This window comes from Mirounga leonina, unplaced genomic scaffold (genome assembly GCF_011800145.1).
Source record: "Mirounga leonina isolate KUSES-001 unplaced genomic scaffold, KU_Mleo_1.0 Mir_154, whole genome shotgun sequence".
In the NCBI taxonomy this organism is placed as follows: Eukaryota; Metazoa; Chordata; class Mammalia; order Carnivora; family Phocidae; genus Mirounga; species Mirounga leonina.
Genome location: NW_023270389.1, coordinates 55783525 through 55795504, shown reverse-complemented (window position 1 = coordinate 55795504; position 11980 = coordinate 55783525). Strand labels below are relative to the sequence as shown.

The 11980-nt window shown below is 39.0% G+C and overlaps 1 protein-coding gene across 1 annotated transcript in view; it reads right to left on the bottom strand.

The window, feature by feature from the left end:
* Positions 1 to 11980, bottom strand: part of KIFAP3 (kinesin associated protein 3) — a 187573-nt gene that overhangs the window by 154624 nt on the left and 20969 nt on the right. Inside the window, exon 2 of the mRNA XM_035010840.1 lies at positions 6502 to 6633. Coding sequence (XP_034866731.1) covers positions 6502 to 6633 — 132 coding nt within the window. The remainder of the gene's footprint in view (positions 1 to 6501; positions 6634 to 11980) is intronic.

Genomic DNA, 11980 nt, shown 5'->3' with positions numbered 1-11980 from the left:
GTGGTTATAGGTCTGTTCAGGTTTTCTATTTCTTCCTGGTTCAGTTTAGGTAGTTGATACATCTCTAGGAAGGCATCCATTTCTTCCAGATTATCTAATTTGCTGGCATACAGTTGCTCATAATACGTTCTTATAACTGTTTGTATTTCTTTGGTGTTGGTTGTGATCTGTTCTTTTTCATTCATGATTTTATTTACTTGGGTCATTTCTCTTTTCTTTTTCATAAGTGTGGCCAGGAGTTTATCAATCTTGTTAATTCAAAGAACCAGCTCCTAGTTTCGTTGATCTGTTCTACTGTTCTTTTGGTTTCTATTTCATGGATTTCTGCTCCGATCTTTATTATTTGTCTTCTCTTGCTGCCTTTGGGCTTTATTTGCCATTCTTCTTCAGCTACGTTAGGTGTAGGGATACGTTGTGTATTTGAGACCTTTCTTGTTTCTTGAGAAAGGCTTGTATTGCTATATACTTTCCTCTTAGGACTGCCTTTGCTGCATCCCAAAGATTTCAAACAGTTGTGTTTTCATTTTCATTGGTTTCCATGTATTTTTTTAATTCTTCTTTAATTTCCTGGTTGACCCATTCATTCTTTAGTAGGATGCTCTTTAGCCTCCGTGTATTTGAGTTCTTTCTGACCTTCCTCTTGTGATTTAGTTCTAGTTTCAGAGCATTGTGGTCTGAAAATATGCAGGGACTCATCCCAATCTTTTGGTACTGGTTGAGACCTGATTTGTGAACTAGGTTGTGATCTATTCTGGAGAATGTTCCATGGGCACTAGAGAAGAATGTCTATTCTGGTGCTTTGGGATGGAATGTTCTGAATATATCTGTGAAGTCCATTTGGTCCAGTGTGTCATTTAAAGTCTTTATTTCCTTGTTGATCTTTTGCTTAGATGATCTGTCCATTTCATTGAGGGGGGTGTTAAAGTCCCCCACTATTATTTATTGTTGTCGATGTGTTTCTTTGCTTTTGTTATTAATTAGCTTATATAAGTGTCTGCTCCCATGTTAGGGTCATAGAGATTTACAATTGTTAGATCTTCTTGTTGGAGAGACCCTTTAAGTAGGATATAGTGTCCTTCCTCATCTCTTATTACAGTCTTTGGTTTAAAATCTAATTTGTCTGATACAAGGATTGCCACCCCAGCTTTCTTTTGGTGTCCATTAGCATGGTAAATGGTTTTCCAACCCCTCACTTTCAATCTGGGGGTGTCTTTGGGTCTAAAATGAGTCTCTTGCAGACAGCATATCGATGGGTCTTGTTTTTTTTCTCCAATCTGACAGCCTGTGTCTTTTGATTGGGACATTTAGCCCATTTACATTCAGGGTAACTATTGAAAGATACGAATTTAGTGCCACTGTATTGCCTGTCAGGTGATTGTTACTGTATATTATCTGTGTTCCTTTCTGGTCTATGTTACTTTTAGGCTCTCTCTTTGCTTAGAGGACCCCTTTCAATATTTGTTGTAGGGCTGGTTTCGTGTTTGCAAATTCCTTTAGTATTTGTTTGTCCTGGAAGTTTTTTATCTCTCCTTCTATTTTCAGTGACAGCCTAGCTGGATATAGTATTCTTGGCTGCATATTTTTCTCATTTAGTGCTCTGAATATATCCTGCCAGTCCTTTCTGGCCTGCCAGGTCTCTGTGGATAGGTCTGTTGTCAATCTAATGTTTCCAGCATTGTAGGTTATAGATCTCTTGTCCCGAGCTGCTTTCAGGATTTTCTTTTTGTCTCTGAGACTCGTTAAGTTTTACTATTAGATGTTGGGGAGTTGACCTATTTTTATTGATTTTGAGGGCGGTTCTCTGTGCTTCCTGGATTTTGATGCCTGTTTCCTTCACCAAATCTGCTATAATTTGCTCCAATATACCTTCTGCCCTTCTCTCTCTTTCTTCTTCTTCTGGGATCCCAAATATTATAATATTGTTTCGTCTTATGGTATCATTTATCTCTCAATTTCTGCCCTCATGATCCAGTAGTTGTTTATCTCTCTTTTTCTCAGTTTCTTTATTTTCCATCATTTGATCTTCTATATCACTAATTCTCTCTCTGCCTCATTTATCCTAGCAGTTAGAACCTCCATTTTTGATTGCACCTCATTAATAGCCTTTTTGATTTCGACTTGGTTAGATTTTAGTTCTTTTTTTCTCCAGAAAGGGTTTCTCTAATATCTTCCATGCTTTCTTCAAGCCCAGGTAGCATCTTTAAAATCATCATTCTGAACTCTAGTTCCAACACTGCATTGATGTCCGTATTGAGCAGGTCCCTGGCCGTCGGTACTGCCTTTTGTTCTTTTTTTTGAGGTGATTTTTTCCGTCTTGTCATTTTGTGCAGACGAGAATAGATGAATGAGAGAAAAAAATGCTAACAGGGTAACGACGACCCCAGAAAAATATATAATAAACAAATCAGAAGATACCTGAAACTAGGCAAAAAGAAAGGGAAAGAAAGAAAAAAGAAAAAAAAAGATAAAAAAAAACAAAACAAAACAGAATACGATCAAATATGATCAGGCTGGTGCATAGATAAGTGCCACACGCTAGATTTTGGGCGTATTTTGGTTTGTTAGAAGAAAGTGCCTCCGAAAATTTTTAAAAAAGAAAAACTTATATATGTACAAAAATAAGGGTAAATACGATGAAGGGATGGATTATGACTATAAAGATGAAAATTATAAAAGATTTTATAAAAGGAATTGATAAGAAGTTGGCTAAAAAAAAAAAGAGGAATAAAAAAAAAAGCTGGAGGGAATGTGATCAGGCAGAAGACTAGAACAAAGCCATACACTAGAGATTTAGCGTATATTTTGGTCTGTTAGAAGAAACTATATCCCAATATTTTAAAGAGACAACTTATATATATATATATACCAAAAATAAGGTTAACTACTATGAAGGGATAGAATATGACTCTAAAAATGAAAAATAAAAATGTTTTTTAAAAAAGGGATTGATAAGATGTTGGCTGAAAAAGGGAAAAAGAAATATTCAAAAAAAAAAAAAAAGAAAATTAAAAAAATTAACTTTGAAAGACTAAAGAATCATGGGAAAAAAGCCATGAATTCTATGTGCAGTATTCCCCTAGCTCTGGAGTTCTGCCATTCTCATTGACCGATAAACTTGGTCTTGGCTGACTGTTCTTGCTGATCTTCTGGGGGAGGGGCCTGTCACAGTGGTTCTCAAATGTCTTTGCTGGAGGCGGAATTGCCCCGCCCTTCCCAGGGGCCAGGCTACCAATCTGCTCTAGTTTGTTCTCGGGAGCTTTTGTTCCCTGCAAGCGTTCTGTACAGCTTTGGAGGACAAGAGTGAAAATGGCGGCCTCCCAAACTCCATCCCAGAGGGCCGAGAACTCAGGGCCCCACTCCTCAGTGAGCCCCCAGAGAAAAGCAGTCAATCACTCCCGTCTCCCTGGTCTCCAGCCTCACTCCGTGCTCACCTGGCCTGTGACCAAGCGTTTCTATCTCTGGCACATGACCCCATTTGGAGTCTCTAAACCCAGCAGATCCCTGCAGTGCGCTCCTGAGCCGCTCCTCCCGGGGGAGGAAGGGGAGTCTCCCCGTATCTGCCACTTGTTGGGCCGCTGCTGGAGGAGCAGTGGCCCGACTGTTCCGTGGATCACGGTTTATGGCAACCCCGAGCTGAGAGTCCACTCCTCGGCTCCGTCTCTGCAGCTGGCTTCCCCGCTCCAATACCTGGGAGCTCTGCTGCACTCAGGCACCCCCGGTCTTCCTGTGACCCCGAGGGTCCCGAGACCACACTGTCCCAGCGAGGGTTCCACCCCCCGCTTAGCCACTGGAGTGACATCCCTGAGCATAGCAGACTTCGAAAAGTTCCAATTTTGTGCTCCGCTCTCTATCACTTGCCAGTAGCGGCTGATGGAGGCCCCCTCCCCCACCATCTATCTTCCCAAATATCGCCTCAGATTCACTTCTCTGCACGTCCTACCTTCCAGAAAGTGGTCACTTTTCTGTTCAGAGAGTTGCTGCTATTCTTTTCTTCGATCTCCTGTTGAATTCGTAGGTGTTCAGAATGGTCTGATCCCTACCTAGCTGAATTCCTGGGACCAAACAAAATTTAGGTCTCCTATTCCTCCTCCATCTTGCTCCCCAGCTCTATTCTTTTTTAGATCTATTTTCCACCAACATATATATTAACAATCTGATTTGTCTTCTTTCCATCCAAGGTAACAGATTTTCTTCTTCATTATGTAGGTCTCTCTCCTAAATCCTTCCCTTCTTATAAAAGACAAAGAAGAGGGTGCCTGGGCAGCTCAGTTGGTTAAGCGTCTGCCTTCAGCTCAGGTCATGATCTCGGTGTCCTGGATTGAGTCCTGCATCAGGCTCCCTGCTCAGCGTGGAGTCTGCTTCTCCCTCTCCCTCTGTGCTTTCTCTCCCTGTCTTGCTCTCTTTCAGATAAATAAATAAAATCTTAAAAAAAAAAAAAAGACAAAGAAGAAATAGGGCTAGAACTTTTAGAAAACGTCAGCTGTATGCTTACTGATTATACCCGTAGTCAAAAATCAGAACCTTCATTAGGCAGTCCATACCTATTAAGAAGACCAAAAACTCACAAGAAAAATACCCATACTACTTTTGGACCATAATCATCAGTATCTCATAAAGAAATCTTCAGAAAACTGGGACTCTGTTGAAGATGGGCTTAAATATTCCTTTGCCTAATAAGGGAAAATGAAATATAGTACAAGTCTTCTAGACTTGGGCCATAGCACTGAGTACCCCAATTTAATGACAATTTCACTTCATACCTATCTCAGCCTACATGAGTGTCCTTCCCAAAACCCTCATCCAGCTGCTGCCATTGTTAACACCTCTTGAACTATCAACAAACCACACTCTTCTTTTGGTCCTACAATGATTCCTCTCCAAACCTTGTGCAGCCACAGTTGAGTATCACAAGGTTGAATTACTCAGGTTTTTCCTTTACTGAAGTTTAAATCCACTTACTCTAGCCACAGTTGGTAGTAACTCTTTCCAAGTGGTTGGCTCTCAGGTGAATGTATCCTTTGTCTAAAAAGTCCATGGATTTCCAAGCAATAACAACATTCTCATTTAATTCTAGCTGAATGATGCTGACTGCATTCTTAAGAACTAAAAATGAAATCTCTCACCTGAATGTGGATATTTGAGGTTCTAAAGGCAAAGACTCTGATCTGCTAGCTTTTTTTGGAAATCAAATTAATAAGATCTCAAGAGATTTTCACATGTTCTCAAAATGTACAAAACTCAGGCAGCAATCAAAAACACATTAATGGAAGAGAGAAAGTCTAAGAAGATACAGTGTAAGTATGTGTGTGTGAGCGTATGTGTATTTTTCTTCAATTTCGTGAATTATCCAAGGACTTGGTTATTTTAATGAATTATCTATGTAATTTAGTCTCCTAACACACACAAAAAAGAAGACAGATTAGGGATCTTACTAAGATATTAGGCAGCTTGTCTTTTCAGGTTGCTATACACCAAAGTTTCCCCATTGCAGCACTATTAAAATTTGGAGCCAAATTATTTTTTGTTTGTAGGTGGCTATCTTGTGCATTGTAGGATGTTTAGCAGCACCCTGGCATCTATCCACTAGACTGCCAATAGGATACCTCCAGTTACAACAACCAAAAATGTCCCCAGGCATTACCAAATGTTCTCTGGGGGAAAAAAATCACAACCAGTTGAGAACCACTGCTATATATCTAAAATACAGTGCTTTTCAGTGTGCTACACCACCAGGACACACTAACACTTTTTTTAACTAGTTAAAATTCTTTTTATTTAGTTCCCAAATCAAGTTTTTTTTTAACGGAGGGAGAGAGAAAAGGAGAGAATACTAGGTGATCTCAGACCTTCTCTACTTCTACAACATTATGGAAGGAGGGCAAGACAATCACCAGCACAACTATAGGCTAATGAGAAAGACCATTTCCCAAGGCGCTCCTGAAAGTATTCAAAAGCAGGAAGGAGAGTGTGTAGGATGTCAGGAAATGTAAGCTCAATTCATTGAGTCAGAAAATGTTCATTTTATACTAACATCTTTCACAGGGCTAGACTCTTAAGGGATGAATTCAAAGTATATGCCCCATGTGGGAATTATGGAACTCATACTATTTTCTACAATTCCAGGGAAAAAAGAATACAGATAGGATCCCCTAAAATAGAAATTTCCTAAATTAAGCTAAAAGTCTCATATAAACATATCTTTTATTACTGATTTCACAAGTTGTAGTACTTTATATTCTATTATATGCTTTTTCTAAATGGGAAAAATTAGAAATGATATTTTTCAGAAGTTCCCATTATGCTTCTGTAAACATGATCTTCTCTAGAATAAATATACTCTGTATTTATAGTTCAATATAGTCTCTGCTTCACTAAGATGAAGTATATCTAGAAGAATGCCATAACCTCTATCATCTATGCAGATATAAATAACATCAAATTTCTACACAGTTTGTATAAGGTTCACTACTTTCAAATCATACACAAATGAAGAAAACTTACATCTTTTGGCATTCCTTTCGTTCTCCCAACATGGGATCACCCATTTCTCCAAGAATGGTAGCTTCCACTTCATACTGAACAATGAGTGCTTTTTCTGATGGATGTACATCAATATTTCCTCCTTTAACTTTCCTATAATATAAAGTAAAAATAGACATAGATTAAAAACTCACAAAATATTCATGGTTTTTATCTAGTTTCTAGTTCCAAAAGCATGCGGGTTAGATTAACATATGCATTTAAATTAGATTTTCTCTTGATTTGGACCAAGAAATAAGTCTTTTTCTCCAACTCTGTAAACTCTGTACTACACATAATAATCGGTTTTACAGAAAGTACTTTAATAAATAGCTATACCTGGGAAAAAAATACATTTACACAAAGAATCATGCATAAAAGCAAATTAATAAAATAAACAAGACGTTTTGGAGAGAGTAACCTCAAACAAAAATCAGCAGTTCAAAAACAAAGATAGCTGCCCCCAAATTTATTTTATTTCATATTTTATTTATTGTATTGTGTTGTTTGTATGTATGTATTTGTTTATTTTTAAGTAGGCTCCATGCCCTGCATGGAGCCCATTGCGGGGCTTGAACTCAACAACCCTGAGATGGAGACCTGAGTCAAGATCAAAAGTCAGAGGCTTAGGGGCTCCTGGGTGGCTCATCGTTAAGCGTCTGCCTTCAGTTCAGATCATGATCCCGGGGTCCTGGGATCAAGCCCCATATCGGACTCCCTGCTCCGTGGGAAGCCTGCTTCTCCCTCTCCCTCTTCCCCTGCTCGTGTTCTCTCTCTCGCTGTGTCTCTCTCTGTCAAATAAATAAATAAAATCTTTAAAAAAAAAAAAAAGAGTCGGAGGCTTAACCGACTGAGCCACCCAGGCACACCCCCAAAATTTATATTTAACAAAAAAAAATCAATCTGCCTAACAATTAGCCTGTTATATGTATCACAGAATGACATTAAGAAATTATCTAAACTACAATATTTATCATGTATCATCTTATATAACTGTGTAAATTGTGGCATTAGTACCTAATCATTCTTCAAAATCCCAAATTACAAAACAAAAAAACATTTATGGGTTATGTTTTAGTTATGAATCTCAAATTATAGCATCACTAGTAATTCTCATAGAAAGTTCCTATATACGTTATCCTCCCACGCTTCTAAAGTTATACGATGAATGTTTAATTATTGTAAACCAATGACAAATTAACCACTACTTGTCATGTGGCCACATGAGAAGGTGACAAAATAAGTTGTACTCAAAGAGATTAAGCAATAGAAACAAGATAAATTTCTCACTGTGGTCACACAGTTGGCTAGTGGGCATCTTAGCCTGACGAGAAGGAACATAAATATAACAATGTCCTAAAATGATTCCAATAATCAGAAACTCAAAGCTTTTCCTTCCATTAGAAATAAATGGCTTGGAGAGGAGGAGCAAGATGGTAGAGGAGTAGGAGACCTAAATTTTGTCTGGTCCCAGGAATTCAGCTAGATAGGGATCAAACCATTCTGAACACCTATATATAAACACAACAGGAGATCGAAGAAAACCATAGCAGCAACGCTCTGAACAGAAAAGCGACCACTTTCTGGAAGGTAGGACGTGCAGAGAAATGAATCCGAGGCAATATTCGGGAGGATAGATGGTGGGGGAGGGGGCCTCCGTCAGCCGCTACCAGCAAGTGATAGAGCAACGGAGCACAAAATCGCAACTTTTAGACGCCTGCTCCATTGAGGGATGTTATTCCAGTGACTAAGCAGGATGTGGAACCCTCGCTGGGACAGTGTGGTCTTGGGACCCTCGGCGTTACAGGAAGACTGAGGGTGCCTGAGTGCGGCAGAGCTCCTAGGTATCAGAGCAGGGATGCCGACTGCAGAGATGGAGCCGAGGAGCGGGATCTCAGCTTGGGGTTGCCATAAACCGTGATCCGCGGCACAGACTCCCCTTCCTCCCCTGGGAGGAGCGGCGCAGCAGTGTGCCGCTGGGACCTGCTGGGTTTGGAGCCTACAAACGGGGTCATGTGCCAGAGAAAGAAATGCTGAGTCACAGGCCAGGTGAGCATGGAGTGTGGCCAGAGACCGGGGAGAGAGGAGTGATTGACTGCTTTTCTCTGGGGGCTCACTGAGGAGTGGGGCCCCGAGTTCTCGGCTCCTCCAGGGCGGAGATTGGGAGGCCGCTATTTTCACTCTTGTCCTGCAAAGCTGTATGGAAAGCTTGCAGGGAACAAAAGGTCCCAAGAGGAAACCCGAGCAGATTACTTAGCCCGGACCCAGCAAGGCGGGGCAATTCTGTCTCCCGCAAAGACATTTGAGAACCACGGCAACAGGCTCCTCCCCCAAAGATCAGCAAGAACAGCCAGCCAAGACCAAGTTTACTGATCAATGAGAATGGCAGAACTCCAGAGCTAGGGGAATACAGCACATAGAATTCACGGCTTTTCCCCCGATTCTTTAGTCTTTCAAAGTTAATTTTTTAGTTTTCTTTTTCTTTTTTGAAATTTTTTTTCCCGTTTTCAACCAATATCCTATCAAATTCTTTTATAAAAATCTATTTATTTTTCATTTTTAGAGTCACTCTATCCCTTCATAGTAGTTAACCTTATTTTTGGTATATATATATATATAAGTTGTTCTCTCTTTAAAATTTTGGGATACAGTTTGTTCTAAGAAACCAAAATATACCCTAAAACTCTATGTATGGCTTTGTTCTAATCTCCTGCCTGATTATATTCTCTCCCTTTTAGTTTTTTTAATTCCTCTTCTTTCTTTTTTCAACCAACTTCTTATCTTATCAATTCCTTTTATAAAATCTTTTATAATTTTCATCTTTACAGTCATAATCCATCCCTTCATCGTATTTACCCTTATTTTTGTACATATATAAGTTTTTCTTTCTTAAAAATTTTCGGAGGCACTTTCTTCTAACAAACCAAAATACACCCAAAATCTAGTGTCTGCCACTGATCTATGCACCAGCCTGATCATACTTGATCATATTCTATTTTGTTTTTTTATCTTTTTCTTTTTTCTTTCTTTTCCTTTCTTTTTGCCTAGTTTCAGGTCTCTTTTGATTTGTTTAGTGTATATTTTTCTGGGGTCGTCTTTACTCTGTTAGCATTCTGTTCTCTCGTTCATCTATTCTCGTCTGGACAAAATTACAAGATGGAAAAAATCACCTCAAAAAAAGAACAAGAGGCAGTACTGACAGCCAGGGACCTACTCAATATGGACATTAGTAAGATGTCAGAACTAGAGTTCAGAATGATGATTTTAAAGATGCTACCTGGGCTTGAAGAAAGCATGGAAGATATTAGAGAAACAATTTCTGGAGAAATAAAAGAACTAAAATCTAAACAAGTCGAAATCAAAAAGGCTATTAATGAACTGCAATCAAAAATGGAGGCTCTAACTGCTAGGATAAATGAGGCAGAAGAAAGAATTAGTGATATAGAACACCAAAAGATGGAAAATAAAGGCGCTAAGAAAAAGAGAGATAAACAACTACTGGATCACGAGGGTAGAATATGAGAGATAAATGATACCATAAGACGAAACAATATTATAATAATTGGGATCCCAGAAGAAGAAGAAAGAGAGAGAAGGGCAGAAGGTATATTGGAGAAAATTATAGCAGATTTGGTGAAGGAAACAGGCATCAAAATCCAGGAGGCACAGAGAACCGCCCTCAAAATCAATAAAAATAGGTCAACTCCCCAACATCTAATAGTAAAACTTAACGAGTCAAAGAGAAAATCCTGAAAGCAGCTCGGGACAAGAGATCTGTAACCTACAATGCTGGAAACATTAGATTGACAACAGACCTATCCACAGAGACCTGGCAGGCCAGAAAGGACTGGCAGGATATATTCAGAGCACTAAATGAGAAAAATATGCAGCCAAGAATACTATATCCAGCTAGGCTGTCACTGAAAATAGAAGGAGAGATAAAAAACTTCCAGGACAAACAAATACTAAAGGAATTTGCAAACACGAAACCAGCCCTACAACAAATATTGAAAGAGGTCCTCTAAGCAAAGAGGGAGCCTAAAAGTAACATAGACCAGAAAGGAACAGACAATATACAGTAACAGTCACCTGACAGGCAATACAGTGGCACTAAATTCATATCTTCCAGTAGTTACCCTGAATGTAAATGGGCTAAATGTCCCAATCAAAAGACACAGGCTGTCAGACTGGAGAAAAAACAAGACCCATCGATATGCTGTCTGCAAGAGACTCATTTTAGACCCAAAGACACCCCCAGATTGAAAGTGAGGGATTGGAAAACCATTTACCATGCTAATGGACACCAAAAGAATGTTGGGGTGGCAATCCTTATATCAGACAAATTAGATTTTAAACCAAAGACTGTAATAAGAGATGAGGAAGGACACTATATCCTACTTAAAGGGTCTCTCCAACAAGAAGATCTAACAATTGTATAATCTATGCCCCTAACATGGGAGCAGCCAATTATATAAGGCAATTAATAAGAAAAGCAAAGAAACACATCAACAACAATAAATAATAGTGGGGCACTTGAACCACCCCTCACTGAAATGGACAGATCATCTAAGCAAAAGATCAACAAGGAAATAAAGACTTTAAATGACACACTGGGTCAAATGGACTTCACAGATATATTCAGAACATTCCATCCCAAAGCAACAGAATAGACATTCTTTTCTAGTGCCCATGGAACATTCTCCAGAATAGATCACATCCTAGTTCACAAATCAGGTCTCAACCAGTATCAAAAGATTGGGATGAGTCCCTGCATATTTTCAGACCACAAAGCTTTGAAACTAGAACTCAATCACAGGAGGAAAGTCGGAAAGAACTCAAATACATGGAGGCTAAAGAGCATCCTAGTAAAGAATGAATGGGTCAACCAGGAACTTAAAGAAGAATTAAAAAAATTCATGGAAACCAATGTAAATGAAAACACAACTGTTGAAAATCTTTGGGATGCAGCAAAGGGAGTTCTAAGAGGAAAGTATATAGCAATACAAGCCTTTCTCAAGAAACAAGAAAGGTCTCAAATACACAACCTAACCCTACACCTAAGGAAGCTGGAGAAAGAACAGCACATAAAACCTACACCCAGGAGGAGAAGAGAAATAATAAAGATCAGAGCAGAAATCCATGAAATAGAAACCAAAAGAACAGTAGAACAGATCAACGAAACTAGGAGCTGGTTCTCTGAAAGAATTAATAAGATTGATAAAACCCTGGCCAGACTTATCAAAAAGAAAAGAGAAAGGACCCAAATCAATAAAATCATGAATGAAAAAGAACAGATCACAACCAACACCAAAGAAATACAAACAACTATAAGAACATATTATGAGCAACTGTATGCCAGCAAATTAGATAATCTGGAAGAAATGGATGCCTTCCTAGAGATGTATCAACTACCAAAACTGAACCAGGAAGAAATAGAAAACCTGAACAGACCTATAACCAC